General features: G+C 33.6%; 1 protein-coding gene across 1 annotated transcript in view; it reads right to left on the bottom strand.

Annotated features, from left to right (window-relative positions):
- Window positions 1-17,101, bottom strand: part of LOC131859327 (uncharacterized) — a 74,099-nt gene that overhangs the window by 1,970 nt on the left and 55,028 nt on the right. Inside the window, exon 2 of the mRNA XM_059212939.1 lies at window positions 145-222. Coding sequence (XP_059068922.1) covers window positions 145-222 — 78 coding nt within the window. The remainder of the gene's footprint in view (window positions 1-144; window positions 223-17,101) is intronic.

Genomic DNA, 17,101 nt, shown 5'->3' with positions numbered 1-17,101 from the left:
ATAGAAATTAGTGGTCACAGTGAAACAAATGTTTTTTTCAAAGTGTTTCACCACTTCATCCGATAACCTTAGTCTCATGCTCATCTTCTTCTGGAATTAATTGAAACACTTGTTCATTGCAATTGGGAATCTGTTCTTAACAACCTTTATGCTATTCTTAATTTGGGTTGTAACAGGTGTATCCTTAGACCATTGTATATCACCAATTCGTGGAATAAAATTCTGAAAGTAGAAAAACAAACCGATCAAAAGTTGTCCATATTTAAATTTCTGACTATTGTCCTTCTTTATTCATTCTAGATTCAACATCATTTGACTTCAAATCGCCTCACACAACTCATAACATGCATCTTCTTTTATCATCCGGTAGGCAACATACACGACAACAGGTGGTACGCTATTCATTTGGCTGGAATGAAATATTTGATAGCCAATAACCATTGTTGCAAACTTGACTCCTTCATTTGCAATGTTATTGATAGATATAGCATGACCATCAACAATGGTCTTTGTCAACTCAATAACAATCTCCTTTGAGATTTTCCTTAACTTAGGTAATTCACCAGTTTGGCAGAAACCTGTTACTGCATGAATAGCCTCCTTTGTGATAGTGTGAGACCTATCAAGATATATATTTCCTCCATGTACATGACTGAGGATGATCTTGACATGTTCTTCCTCAAAATCTTCTAGAAAAGACACCGCATTATGAAAACCTTTCTCATAAACCCTAATATATTTGGGTTTGATCTTCTCGCTCTTATCGTACATAGATTTAACTTGAGAATAGATTTCCAATGACCCTAGATCCTCAATTTTTCAATCTATATAACTTGTCAAATCACCTTTAATCAAAACATCTTGGGGTACTTGAGATAATGCATTATAAGACTATCTTATCTATCCCCATTAACTCCATAGCTTCAGCAGTGATAAAAAGACTCTCTGTTGGTGTAGATGATGATGCCATTCTAAATAATCTTGATTCAAGAGAGAGAGTTTAACAAAAATACCTTGTTCCCTTTGTGCTGCTAGGGTTTCCAGTTGCTCTCTCGCTTGCACACCTGATTCACCTTTCCTTAGCTTCAAATCCAATTCAACTTTAAATTCGTCGCACATATCTGTTCTCAATCTGCTAACAATGCTCTGTTTCACTCTGCAAGTGCTCACAAAATGCTTCTTTGAATGAAATAGGGTAAAAAAATGATTCAACGAAGTTGCTTTTCATTTATTTTTCCGACTACATTAATTACACTAACAATAGGGGAACAAACCCTAATTACCACTTAACAAACTCACCTATACCGGTAGGCATATCAACCAGTTGGTAATCCTTAGAAAATCGATTGACAAAAATATCAAAATTCTTATATTACAACTCTAAATGCAAAATTTTCTTACCATATTCTCTTCAAGGGGTCCAAAAATGAATTTATGAATATGCTCCCCTTAGGCTTGTTGAAAAGATCAGTTTACCAGTGTAGCATTCTCCACACTAGGTGAAGGATTTGATTATTCTGATGGTTTGTCCTCACTTTTCTTCTTCCAAATCATATTCATCTCCGCTTTGGTTTCTTCAACATCTACTATCTTCTTTCCTTTCCGATCTTTAGAGTGATTTGCCAGTTGGTTATTCTTAGTTCTGCAAAACTTAGCAATGTGTCTTGGTTTATGACAATGATAGCAGGCTATCCCAGATGCTCTCCAAGGTCCTGCATTACCTCTTCCAGTCCTCCTTCTGTAGTTCATAGCCACATGTCCATAGTTATCACAAATTAAGAAAATAACATTGGTTACCTTCTCCATCTCATAGGGACTAAATTGGTTGACATAATGTTTTTGTCAATTCATGTTTCTCCGATTGTCATAAGTTCTTCTCCAATCACCGATAGGTCTTGAATCCATGTGAGGTGCTAGATCATTTTCTCCACATCTGCATTCAACTGATCTATGTCTATACATATTGCATGTGTAACAATGACCTATAAATCTTCTAGACACATATCTAGTATTAGAATTATAGCTTGTGTTCTCATTAGATCTGCTTCTACACACATTTTTAGTATGTCCTAGTTTGTGACAGTTAAAACAAACTGGTTTACTTCTTCTTACCTAATTTCATACCTTCAGATACCGGTTTGTCTTTTGATGAAGTATCCTTTATTTTAGAAGACTCACCTTTCTCAAATGTATTGAATCCTAACCCAGATGTGTCACCTATCATCCTCTGAGATTGGATCTATTCATCCAGCATAGAGGATCTCTTGTTGAATTTTTCAAGCTTCTCATTGGCCTCGGTAAGTTCTTTGGTAAGATCTTCATTATGCTTCATAAGATTCTCTCTAAGAGACATTGCCATTTCAAGATCTGACTGTAATGCTTCTTTCTCTTCTTTCTCCTCATGCCAATGTTCATGCAAAGCTGCATTCTCCTACTTGATCTTAGAGATCTCATGATCTTTCTCTTTGACCAGGTCTTCAACTGCCCTCCTTGCTTCAAGTTCTTGACTCATACGGATTATAAGAGCTTCAAGTTCTCTCCTTAGGTTAAGTTTTTCACCATTCAATTTCTCCACTTCTTCAACCAGTGCATCAATGTTGGCCTCATCTGAAGAGCTATTGTCAAAGATCTCCAATAATTGCTTAGTCATTTCTTTCCTCTTTTCTTGTGAAGATTTGAATATGTCTCTCAGGGTTTCTAGCTCATTCCTAGTTTCAGCAAGTTCTCTAGCCATCTCTCTACAAAATCTATCCCCCATAATTGCTTTAGGTTTTCCTTGCAAGCGATTAAGCTTTAAGGAAGTTAGACTCTGATACCAATTGATAAACTTATAAAGCACTGAGAAGGGGGGTGAATCAGTGATATAAAAAACAATAACACTTTAATCGCAAACCGGTAAAAACATTTAACCAATTTACTTATGACTTTGCATGCAATCCAAGGTGTTATAAAAGCATTCACAAAAAGTAAAACATTCACCATAACAAAAGTATTTATACATGGAAAAACCAACTGGGAAAAGCCACAGTGAGATGGAACTCACAAGTTAACTATCTGCAAAAATAGGTAACTGACCGATTAAGATCTACAATTGCTCTGTTAGGTGCAGATCCTATTAAAGATCCCAAGCCCTGTTAGGAGCTATGCCTGGTTAAAGGTAACCTCAATGGAGGATTTAGATCCAAGTTAATGAATCACCTTGTTAGAGGATTTCTACAATGAAGCTTGTTAGAGCTTACTTGGTTAGGGGATTTAACTACTGTAGTGATTAGAAAACAACGGGTGGTATGATCGAGGAATAGCACATTCTACTTGTTTAGATCCTTTTCTATTCACTCATTACTACATCACTGACATACTTTTCAACTCCTTCAAAAAATTGCATCAACTCTAACTTATAACATAACTTGCATCTCCTATATGAAAATAACTCATTACAATGTCTTTTTATAGACATTAGATATCATGTCGGCTCCTGAACCTCAACATAATTTCCTAGGTTTAGTGAATCTGGACAAACTTCCTTAACACATCACAAATCACCACCAAAAATGTCGATTGGTGGTAACACATCATGACTGGTGATAACTCATCACACAATCTGGGAAATCAGTTGGAACACCAATACTGATTGAGTGTTGACCGCATCAAACTCACAAACTGATTGTCGCCATGCACCTTCTTGTCTCTCTCAGTTGTATCTCAAAACTGGTAACATTGGAATTGACCAAAATTGATTGTCTTAACTGCATATACCGATTGTCTACATATACTGGTTTAGACACCTTCATACCAGTTAGACTTACTCTATACATATGATACCGGTTTGACCTAAATGGTATACAAAGATGACTGACAATCAAAACATATGTGTTCCATCAATGACAACACATAAACTCATCAAATACAAAAAGCATCATCATGCCAACACTATATAGATAGAGGGGACAAGATAGGGAGAGAAAGGAGGTGATAGAGACAAGTAATAGATAAGTATAGGTAGGACAAGGTAGAGGAGGGAGATAAATAGAGAGAAGAGATATTATTAGAGAGATATAGAACTAAGGAGTGACAATGATGGAGTGGGAGAGGGAGAGATAGGAATAGAAAGATGGAGATGTATGTAGAGATGCATGTAACTTGGGAATTTATTTATCTAGATGGGATGAGAAAATAAGTGACATAAGTAGAGAAGAAAGAGATATATAAAATATATTTATATAAGTATAGATAGACAAGTGATAGATAAAGGAGGTGATAGGAAAAAAATGAGACTTTGTATGCAAATTTGTGAGTATTTAAAGTTTAAAAAATGAAGGATTAATTTCAAATGATTATAATTAATTTTTGGTCTATAATATCAAAAAATTACCTTATCCATTTGATAGGTCTCTAAATTACCTTTCCAACGCCTGTAAAAGATCAAAATCTTGATAAGAAACACAAAAGTTATGCCCATTTTACTAAACTATACTTTTTATGTTGAGCAAAACGGTTATCTATTTTTGTTTCCAAAACAGATATCCAATTTAAACGGATATCCAATTTGAAAAAGCATGACATCACAAATCAAATATCCATTAATATCAGATATCTGATTTAGTTTGGTATTACCAAACCAAATTCAAATTTTGGCCAACCCAAACAAAAAGTCAAAGCCAAATTTGGCGTGTTTGGCAAAGTTTAAAACACATTTTTTTCTCCATTGCCACTTTTTGGCACACCATGATCCTGCATGTACCCGAACAATCGGTGATAAGATGGAAACTAAAGGAAGAATATCTTCATGTTAATTATGCCATTGAATATGATGAACATATGCAAAGAAAGGTGAAACATGCTAAATGTGGGGGTTCAATTGAAGCTCAATTTGGAAGGATCATGACAAAAGCCAAAAAGGCCAAAATTGTTCATTTGAGTGGTTTTTTTTCATATTTGACTAGAGTGTATCTTATGGTGGACTACCTTGAATATAATAGTTTATTATCTTTTTTGGGCATTCCTAAATTTCATCAAACACATTGGTCAATAAGTAGTGGATGGGAATGAGCAAATTGTCTTTTTGAGGTAGAAAAATAAGATTTACAAGAAAAAATAAAATAGTCAAAGCTTTATTGTATCATCTTCAGATGAAATTAAATGGTAGATAATACTTCTTGGGTATGTACGGATGTGTATATTATACGCGAACATATCCACTAGCCTCATCTACTTTGTGTTGTTAAAATGAAGGAGAATCCCACATCACAAAATTTATTTGAACTAGTTTAAAAATATTTGAATTAAATTGGTGATATGGATGACTTCACAATTGCCAAAAAGTTGGTGTTTGTAGCAGTTGATGGAGCTATAATATGCAAGTTCATAGGAACATTCTTTGCATACACCTAAAAACTACTTCTTTGCCATACATAATTGTTATTCATTGCATGACCAACAAAATAAATTTAGGATTTAAAATTATGAGCAAGTTTAATTCAATAGAAAAACTTAAAATTCTAGTGCACGAGTTTTACTCATACTTCTATCAAAGTCCCAAATAGTTTGTGAAATTTTAAAATATTGTTGAGGGAATTGTTGGTTATTTCAATTGATTAACTGAAATACTTTAAGGATTTTCTAATTTCCCATGCTTAAAGATCTTAGGACAATGGCTAGTGAACAAGATTCAAAAAAAGAGTTGAAATCCTCTACACTTTTGGTTCTACAAGACCAAGGACGTTACTCCTACAACAATAAATTATGATAAAATAATTTCTAAATCTGGGTATTGTATTACAAAAAATGCTCTCATTCAAATAGACTAAGAACTATAAGAATTTCAACAAAATTAGCTTACTTCTTGGACATTCTTCATTGATGGTCTTGAGAGCATATACTCATCCCTAAAAAAAAGAAAAATAAAAAAAGAAATATAGTTTGTTCATTTTGAGATTTGATTCTATTGACAAGAACAAGATTCAAGATCGATGCTTATCCATGTCTACAGAGTTAGTCCTAGATGTTTGTTAAACACTAGCACAACAAATTGATTTAGACCACAAGGTTCCAAATTATATCAATGCCTAACATTAATATCCCCACTTTAATTCTAATTACAATTCTACTTTTATATCCTTAACATAGGATTCAAATCTTCATATCTTATCTAGAGCCTTTTAATCTTTTCCTTGAAAAAATGCAAAACATAAGATAAATTCCCTAAAAACACAAAAATGAAAGTTAAAAACTATTTTATTAAACTTTCAAAGGAGTTTGAATATAATATTCTGGAAATAAGTATATCAAAATTTTTACTATGTATTGCTCAATCTTATAAAAATATTGATAAAGTATGAAACAATTGAATTGTCACTTTTCTATAGATTCTTGATAAAACACAATACAATGCAAGACCTAATTTGAGAAAATCTTTTCCAAAATTTGAAAAGACTAGAATCCCCATACAATGGCTTTGATTTCCCTTTTATAGAAACAAAAAAGAAACAAGATTCAAGCCATGTACACATCATATTTTCATTTAACAAACCTATAACAAGAGAATATGCCAAATGTATCTTTAATACACTACAAGACAAAATAAGCTTTCCCACTAACGAAAATAACATGTTTGAGTTGCATAAATTATTGGGAAAATGCTCAAGGTTTGAGGGAGATGATACACCTTCAAAACTGATTGAAATGATGAAGTGGCATGGAAATATCATTTGGAGACAAATTGAAATGCAAACCAAACACACCTTCAATTATTTTCATTTCAAAACACTTGAAGAAACCCATGATGGATGACATGGAAAAAAGTGGTCCTAAAGATGACCAATTGAAATGCAAATAAATTTTGCATCTACTAAATTTAAATACATTCTCAAATAATTTGTGTGGATAGCCAAGGTGGTAAAGTGAGGCCTATTACAATGGTTGAGTTGTCTTGCAATTCAAACTTGCGTTTTTCATTCCATGGAGAAAAGATTTCATCCATCTTGATGTGATTGATAAGGACTATGCACTTTTTATACTCATATGGACCAACAAGTTCTCAATTTTCCTCAAAGAGTGTGGGCATGTGGAACACTGAATTTCCCTCAAGTGTGGCTAGCTCCCTTCTATTCATTCTTGTATAAGTTTCATGTGATTCCAACAAATAAATTAAATATTATATCTAATATGAAGGTCCTTGATGACCTACTAAATTTATTGTTCCACATTTGTATGATCTAATTAGATTTTAAAAACATCAGTTCTCTTCCCCAAATGTTTTTCAAGGAATTGGAAATGAATTTCACACTTGGCATGATCTTTATATATCTCCCTAATTGAATTATATCTTTGTGATGCCTTACCTACATGCTGAAGAAGTGATTCTAATTTATTTCCTAATAATGAATTGACCATGTCGATTATCAACTTATTTTCTCTTGTCTTAGTTTCCTCTCCACTTTTCACCGCTTCCTTTTCTATTTTCTCCTTTTCCTCCAACTCTGTTTCCAATTGTTTATCTTTCACCTTTGTCACCTCCAATCCTATTTTAACGGTGGTAATTATTTATAGGTAATCATTTATTGAGGTGGAGGAAGTAGGAATTCCTTGGTTGTTAGCTGCTCTCTTAACACTTGATTTTATTTTGTCAATTTATCACAATCTACTTCAAGTCTCTTAGCAAGTGCCTTAGTAAATATTGCAATGTGTGAAGTGATCTATGCAACTTGAGACATTGTTGTATCATTTTTCCTTTTAATAATCAAGTGACTAGATTATTTATTTTTCTTTTTTATCATTTGAAGGGAAAATTGACCAAATAGAAAAGATGTCATGTCTTTGGTCAAATACTGTACCAAAGCATAAGTCCTCTGCATTTTCTTCATTGCTTGTGACCTCTATACTTTCTTGAGCTCTCAAGGAGTCAAAGGTAATGGAATACGATAATCACATCCTTAAAAAAAATGCCACAATCCTTTAATATTTTTTAGCCTTTTTCAAGAGTCATTGTTACCATCTCTTCGCTAACTCTCTTCCCTACTTCCTCAAAAATGGCCTTCCTATTAGACTTGTGTGAATATTGTTGTCATTGATGTCAAACTAGCTATCTGGTTTGGACTAGACAGTATATGCATTTCTGTGTTATTCGGATTGGTCTGAATACTATATGCAGTCGATATGTGCAGTTCTTTGTTATGGATAGATGTTATGATGTAGTTAGATGGAAGTGATATGATGAGGTAATCTCTGGAAGATCTTCATTCCAGAATTTTGAGTTCTCATTAATCCCAGTGTCAGTTATGAGTTTCGATATTAGCTATTTTGCTTAAGATAGTAGTATCTCTTTGACTTTTGTGTTGCGGTGTTCTTGGTATGCATGGAGTCTATATCTTTGAAATATTGGAGATTTTATACTTAATTTTATAATAGTGGGTCAGTATCTTTGGGTCCAGATGACCTTGCCCCATTTCGATAATATCAGTATATGCATTGGAAAATGAAGTATGAAAAAGGAAGTGTGTAGAGATCTTACAAAGGCTAATGTGAGTTTCTTTTTTATGATGAATAATGTGTTGGGACTGGCCAACATACTATTTCATGTTTGTATCCTCTATTAAATTTAAAAAAGAGATTGAGAAAATATATGAGGTGTGTATGTGGAAGCTAGTAGAGAAGCAGAGTGCATAGTGTGAGTTGCAGACAAAGAAGGCAGATAGTGTTGCAGTGGTGCAATAGTTCTTCACCGGACCTACTACAGGACAATTGTACAAAGATCTTTAGCTAGATCTATTGTAGGGTTTGTGAATTGTGATATGAGCTTAATATTAAAATTGATCTCATGTATTTGGGGATGCAATCCTTTTTAGTTAAACCTTTTCTATTGTAGTGATAATTTTGGTAGTGAGTTGTTCTTTTGTATCTTTGCAGTTAGTGGTCCGATAGTGAGTCGGTTTTGTAATCTAGCAGTGAGCCACCTAATAGTGAGCCACTCCTTTGTAAACACCATATAACTAATTATATTATCTTGAGAGTTAACACTCTCTGTGGTTTTTCCCATTTTGGTTTTCCATGTATAAAATTGGGTGTTTCTCTTGTGGTTGTGTTCTTCATGATTATTCTACTTTGTATTTTTATATCCGTTAAGTATGATAGATGAAGTTTGATATTTTTGTGGAAGATTAAAGTACTACTAAAAGTTTCCTTTTATTTTTTTTTGTAGGAATACTGATTCACCCCTCCCCTTCTTAGTATTCTGGTCATTTCAACCTAGTCAACAATTGGTATTAGAGCCATGGTCCCTTGCTTGAAAGCTTAACCACGTGAGAGAGATTCATTTTAGTTGAATCATGGCACCTATATTCATGATCAGATATTTTCAGACGTATGAAGATTTGAAGATAGCCCTTGAAGATTTGGAAAGTGTTGAATTGGAGAATGAAGAATTGAAAGAGAATGTGAAGATATCAAATGACTCTGTGTAGAAGCTGAGAGAGAAAATCCAAAAATTCAAACTGAGGCATAAGGAGGTTAACAATCAGTTGAAGTAGGTGAATGAGACTATTAAAGATATAATGCAAAATATTGAAGAGAAATACAAGATAGAGAAATCCCTGATAGAAGTAATCAAGCAAAAGTTTGAAGAATGTGAAAAACAAGAGCAAGAGGTGAATAATTTGAAAGTAGAAAATAAAATGCTTTATAGTAGTAAGCTCCTGGAAGATTTGCTTATCATGCAACAAGTTAACTTGGATAAGACTAGACTTGGCTTTCTACTTGGTATGTGTTCCGATAAGAATGATAAAAAGGAAAACAAAGAAGTCAAAGCTAAAGTGGAGAAGAAGTTAGAAGATGAGAGAAAATATTGGAATTAAAACTCTAATGCAAGAAGACCACTAGTTCAACAACCTAATGCAAAAAGGTACCCATCTTTTAATGGCTATTGTTTTCAATGTAATAAATTTGGATATAAGGTAGTAAGCAACAAAAGCATTCAATGTTATAGTTGCAAGAGGTTTGGTCTAGAGAAAATCATTATAGAAACCATAGTATGAGTCAGAAACATAATCCGGTTGAAGCAAACAGGAAGAGTTACAACTTTCATCGATACTATTATACTTACAATAACTATGCACATAAGACTAATCAATGCAGACATAGATCACATCTAGTAAGATAAAAAATGGACATCAGTTGTTTCAAATGCTCCGAACATTATGATAATCAATGTAGAAATGGAAATGTAGAGAAATCTGCTAAGATAAGTGTAATGAAGAATGGTGAATCAAAGAAGAAAGAAAATTTGGTCTGGAGAAAGAAGAGTGAGAACAAAGGAAGTGAGCACCTCTTCCTCCAATAACTAAGTATAGTGATATGGATCAAGGGGAGTTCCTTTTGAAAGAAAAAAATTTGTCCTCCTTGTCTGAGTGGATCATGTAATTGATCTGGCATAACTATGATTTGAGTTCTTTAAAGGCTATCTGGTAATCGAAGGAATTTTGCTGACATCATCGATAAGACAGTTCTTGGTGGCAAAACCCTAAGAGAAGTATTTTTGGCAAGATAAGTATTAGTTTTTTGAATTCATTATTTCATTATTCGGGCTTAAGAATATTGGGAATGGTAGAGGAGTAGCAAAATAAGAGCAATCATTGAAGGAAAAATGATTATCGAAGAATCTAGCAACGAAGAATTTCAGGTTTTGGATAAGGTGTTCCAAGATGAATTCAACCCAGAGAAAATTAGAGATGTTGAAGCTGGTTTGAGTGATGTTGAGTTGCAAAAGTCAAAGGATTGGAAAGAAAAGGTCTAAATCTTTGGACATAATTTCCTTGTTTTAATAATGTGGAGGTTATCAGGATGATTCTTAGCCATGTACAGGATGTCAACATTATGTTAGATAAACCTTACCCCATCTCAAAGGAGGTTATCTCTGTGATCACCAGTTTGTGCAACAATAGATAAGTTCCAATAAAAAAGGAAATATTGAATAGAGAAGTGAAAGCCCTAACCAACGTGAAGGGTGATCAATGAGCATTGATCATTAACTCTATCATCAACCCTGAGTTGAGGTATGTAGCCTACGACATTTCTTATGAAATCTATTTCAGGAATAGGAAAGGTGCCACCTTGACAATTACACTATATATGGAACATATTCTTGTGATGGAAAACAAATCTTTCAACTTGTGTGAATTGTTGAGAGAAAAGTTGTTAGAAAATGTTAAGATGACAAAAGAAAGGAATTATCCTTTCCAGTTTGGTTCATCGCTTGTGAGTTTGGTTATGTATTGTTTGGGATCTTTTCTGACAAAAAACAATATTATATGGGAGTATGGTGTTCCGATTGCAACACAAATATTTAGATATTTGAACAGTTTGAATAATAAAAAGGAAGTCTGTGATGCCTATTTCAAATCCTTTCTAGAGGCATGGAGTGTTGGCCTGGTATCTTTTGTTTTCAGTTTGGAGATTCTTCCTTCAAAAAGAAGAAAAGAAGACAGTCTATTCTTGTCAGTATTTTGAAGTCAAAGAAAATCAAAGTAGAGGATATTGTAGTGATTGAAGATCCAGAGTCTCTTAGTTGGAGGAGCTTTAGCAGTTGCAGAGTTGGAAGCTAGAGAATTAGATGATGAATCCAATTTGCTGAAACTAGTGGACAACGTGGATGGAATCAAGAAAATTGGTGTGATGTGACTAACTTCAGTTGAGTCAGATAGAATTAAAAGCATTCTATTGAATCATTTGATCCAAAATAACATGAGAATTGAGAATATCAATAATTTAGTTTTGGAATCACTGAATGAGATTCCAAATGAGAAGTTCTATGAGTACTCTATTGAGAGTGGAATATCTGAAGAAAAAGGTTTGGATATGCAGAATCTGTTGAATGAATGTGTTGATGCACAAAAGATCTTATCAGTATGTATTAAGGAATTGAGGAACTATATCCGTAGTGTTATCAAAGTCTACAGGTAATGTATCTCTTGGCTGATAGTTGCAGTGAAGCACAAAAACAAAATTGATGCTATTGAAAATGAGTTGACAGCTTTAGGCATATCCTTTGATTTTTTGGATGATAAGGATGGTGAGTAGAGGAAAAGAATTAGCTTTCTTCAAGATGAACTCTTATTATTGCAAAGGCAGAAAGAAGACTTTGTGAACATGTTTTGGAAGGTGAAGGAGATTGTTGAGGCTAAATTGGAGCATTTTTCAACATTGCTTTGAAGTGTAGTTGAGTACAAGCAGAGCCCATCTAGTCCAGATAATTTTTCTCATGTAGTTAATATGGTGGTGGAATGCAAAATCCTTTCAATCAACATTAAACTAGCCATAAATTCTTGAGAATTTCTTCTTCCGGATCTGAAGGAGAAATACAAGCTTATCTTTTCGAAGAAGAGCAGCTGAAGGTTCTTGTTTCTGACATTTTTGCAGTTCTATATATTATGTCTTTTTCTTCCTTCTTCTTTTTTTCTTCAAAGGCATCCTTTGTCCTTGATGTCAAAAGGGGGAGAAAGGAATGTGGTTTCTTGGATTTGAAGAGTTGCATAAGAAAGGGGGAGTATATATTATGTCTTTTTCTTCCTTCTTCCTTTTTTCATCAAAGACATCATTTGTCCTTGATGTCAAAAGGGGGAGAAAAGAATCTGGTTTCTTGGATTTGAGGAGTTGCATAAGAAAGGGGGATTTGTTTCATACACAAATATGTTTTGGATAAGAAAGGGAGATTGTTAGACTTGTGTGAATATTGTTGTCGTTGATGTCAAACTAGCTATCTGGTTTGGACTGGACAATATATGCAATTATGTGTTATCCGGATTGGTCTAAATACTATATGCAGTTCTTTGTTATGGGCAGATGTTATGATGTAGTTAGATGGAGCTGATACGATGATGTAATCTTTGGAAGATCTTTGTTCCAAAGTTTTGAGTTCTCATTAGTCGCTGTGTTAGATATGTGTTCTGCTATTAGCTATTTTGGTCATGACAGTAGTATCTCTTCGAGTTTCGTGTTGTGGTATTCTTGGTATGTGTGGAGTCTATATATTTGGAAGATTGGATATGTTATTCATAATTTCTTTGGGTCTAGATGACCCTACCCCATTTCGGTAATATCTGTAGACACCTAAAATTGTCTTGTCTAATTAAATAAATATTTTTATTTATTTAATTATTTTAAGCCTAAGTCTTCTATTAATTAAATGAATCTTTATTTATTTAATTAATTCATTTATCATCTTCTAGCCCTTTTCCTCATTTAAATAAATACATTTATTTATTTAAATTGTCTTTTTTCTAAATTAAATAAATACTTTTATTTATTTAATTGATCCCATTTCTTCTATTAAGTAAATAAATCTTTATTTATTTAATTAATTCATTAGCCTTTTCTATCCATGACACATGTCATTCATCTCTTAATTCCTACACTACCTACCCTCTCATTATTTTCTTATTTCTTCTACCTACCCTCTAATCCTAGCCAGCCATTTATCTTTTACACCTCTTAATCTTATCCCTCCATTTCCTACAATGTCTTCTATATAAGAGGATGCTTCCTTCACTATCAATCTCCTAAAACTTCTAAGCACTCCTAAGCATTCTAGCATTCTAACTTTCATATGCGATCAATCTATCAACCACATTTTCCGTTCTTTGTTGAGCTGTTGTGCACACATAAAATCTGAGAGCAAATATATCAAGCAAGATCAATGGAGATATGAAGAATGGAAATTCAAACCCTATTTGACATGTGATGGTATAAGCTTTGTGATTTTGTTGATTTACATTTGTCTTAGGTAATATTCATATGTTATGGTGGATCTTTGTTGTTGTTAGGCTAGGGTTTTGTGGTTGAATCTATTTTAGTCTTTCAATATTATTGTTATTCCATTTTTACCATAAGCATTTTGGGATGCTCGGTGGGACATGGATTTTTATTAGATCTATGTTTTTTGTTTTTTTTTGGTAGGTTTTTCTAACCATATATTGTTGTTTTGTAAAACAATTTGAAGAATAACTTTGTGCAACTAGGGTTTTGTACACAAGATTAAAATCTTGGAGAGATTTGATCCTATTTCACAAACGGCTTTGAATTTTTGCACACAATTTTGTTGACAGGTTGAGGACAGTATCAAGCGCTTTCCATAAAAAAATCAGATCTTTTGGAGTATATTTGATTTTTTTATTAATATTTTATGAATTTTCATAAAAATAATAATTTGATAGTAAATGAGCAAATTTTTCAAATTTTCTTATATATTTGGAAAGCTCTCCAATTTATACACATGATGTGTTCTTTGTGATTTTAATTTTGATGCAAAATATTTCCTACAAAATCGGATCTTTAAACATTAGGATTTTTCATTATTTTGATCAGATCTCACAAACTGCTTCGAATTTTGGCATCAATTTTTGTTGCAGGTCAAGAACAATATCAGACATACGCAATAAAACAATAAGATTTTTATGAGCATATTTGAATTTTCTATGATTTTTTTATAAATTTTCATAAAAAATTAAGTTTGAGAGCAAATGAGTGAATTTTTTGGATTTGTTTACATTTTTGGAAATTTCTCATAATTATACATAGGATCTGTTCTTTGGGATTTTAATTTTGATGCAAATTAATTCTTGAAAATTGAATCTTTAAAAATTAGGGTTTTGCATTATTTTGATCATATCTCACAAACTGCTTGGAATTTTTGCAGGAATTTGTTTATGCAGGTTTGGAACGCTATCAGAAGTTTCCAGTAAAAAAATGTAGATTTTATGGATCAATGTTGCATTTTCTATGAATTTTTTTATGGTTTTTCATAAAAAATTAGTTTTTGGAGTAAATTAGATTTTTTTTTGGATTTTCTTACATTTCTAGAAATATCTTGAAATCTTATAGGTGCTCTGTTTTTTATGATGCAAAAGAACTCATGGAAAATCAAATCTTTGAATTTGTCAAAAAACACATTGTCGAAGGCCCCTATTTCACAAAGTGTTTTGGGATTTTGTTAAAATAAACCTAACTTGTTTGCTTGTAAGAAGGGGTAATCATTTGAAACAACCCAAACTACTAAAAAATCTTTGTTGCAGGATCTTGGCAAGGGTTTTCTTTTGATTTTTATTGTGTGCCTTATTTTCATAGATTAGCAAACACTTCAATTGGTGCACTAAAATTGAACCAATGTCTTTTGTGCCTGAGCAATAGGCTCTTTTATGTTTATCTTTAGAGGGCCTGCCTCTCCATGTGGTCATTAGGACTACTAGTGAGGAGGGAATGACCCAAGTGGTAGCAAGGAAAACCCACTTCTTCTGAACCACTATAAATAACTATATCCATGGTGAAAGCCATGGGTAACATGTGCTGATTAGTTCATACCGACACTATGTCTCCCCATAAACCCATTTGATTAAATTTATTTGATCAGTAGTAGGGTGTAACCCCTATCGAATGAGAGCCTTCTGTATTTACAGAGTTGAAAGTACCACATGTATGGCTACATGAGCGGATGCCCTTACCAACACCTTTTTGTTTTAGAAAGCCAAAATCCTTCTAGTTGTTGGGGCAGGAGGTCAAAGCTCTGGAGTGGCCCACACACATATGGTTCTTAGTAGAGATACAAAGTTCACCACGGGGAGTTTTTTGTGGGGACTGGTGCTTGGCTACCCTGGAGAAGTGAGTGTCAAGGGTGGAGCCAGTGGGGTAAAGCATCTAAGTACCCGCTTTGAATAGCGTAGCCTCGGGGGAAACCCCATGTGGGATCAACAACTATTGTCCTGGCCAACCATAAGAATTGTGCTTGTCTTCTTGTAAAAATTCAAACGTTCAAGATCAAACATCAAAACATTGTGTCTTTTGTGTCTTCAAGTGTATGCAAAACATTTTTACATAAAACACACTTTTATTTGAGTCATTTTGAGTCCAAACACTTGCAAACTTTGAATCCTCATCAACATTGTGTCCTCTTGTCACAAAAAAATAGTCAAAAATTTAGATTTGGTCACAACAAACAACTTCACAAATTGAGAAAATTGCACTTAGATTTTTGAAATGCATCTGTACAATGTTTAATCACATGTGTGTAGGACAGAAACACATCTGTGTTATCATAAGAAAAACTGCAATCATAAAATTCTGAGAAATGCATTTGTGTAGTGTTTAATCACGTCTATGTTGTCTAACTGTGTTTGTGAAGTATACAGGCACGTCTGTGTTCAGTATTGGAAAACAAACTTACAGTCCAACAAAAAAGAGCAATCAGTTTTAGAATTCTTGAGCTTCCTAGGTTATTTCTCTGGGTTTTCATCTAGCATTCAACCTATCTTTGGGTCTCACAAAGTTCATCATTTCTTTACACCTTGCATTACATTCACATTAGTCTAAACTTGAGTCAAAAGGTAAATTGCTTGTCCTCATCTTTCTTTGTCAACACAATACATACAACAACATTTTTCTAAGTGGTCCCTCATCAAGGTCTATCATCTTTGGGTCTCATTTGGTCTCACTTACAGTCAAGGTCAACTTACTTCATCAAGAGAATCTATCATCTCTTTAGAAGCCACACCTACTCTACTACATACATACTTGGTCTTACACTTGGGACATTGCAAGTACACCTCAAATTCACTTACATTCCATCCAACTCTTCATCTTCCATACCTTTCCATCTTCATCTAGTCTCACACATCTTGGTCAAGACCTAGCTCATGGTTGAAACCCGTTCCCAAAAATCTAGGAGAGAAGATAAAGAGGCTCAAGAGTCCACAAACATGAGTGGCTATGAGTATGACTACGATATCTTTTTCAATTATGATCATACCACATTACCTGACATGGACGTCTATAGAAACATTCAAAATGTTGAGAACATGGATAATACAAACAACAATGATACACAAAATGACAATGCGGATAACATTTCACTACATTCAGCAGAGGTGGAAGACTCTATTATGGATCCCAATTTTAATAGATTGGTTGAGGAAATCATGAGAAGAGATGGACTATATTTTCTTCAAGTGATGGCACAAAGTGGAACTAAGATACCTCATGATTTTGACATGTCTCAAATAGTGGAAAATCGACCTATGCAAGAAACTCAACTCAACATGGATCAAAGGAGACCTAATAGTGG

The sequence above is a fragment of the Cryptomeria japonica genome, chromosome 10, assembly GCF_030272615.1.
Source record: "Cryptomeria japonica chromosome 10, Sugi_1.0, whole genome shotgun sequence".
In the NCBI taxonomy this organism is placed as follows: Eukaryota; Viridiplantae; Streptophyta; class Pinopsida; order Cupressales; family Cupressaceae; genus Cryptomeria; species Cryptomeria japonica.
This window is presented reverse-complemented; position numbering and strand designations above follow the sequence as displayed.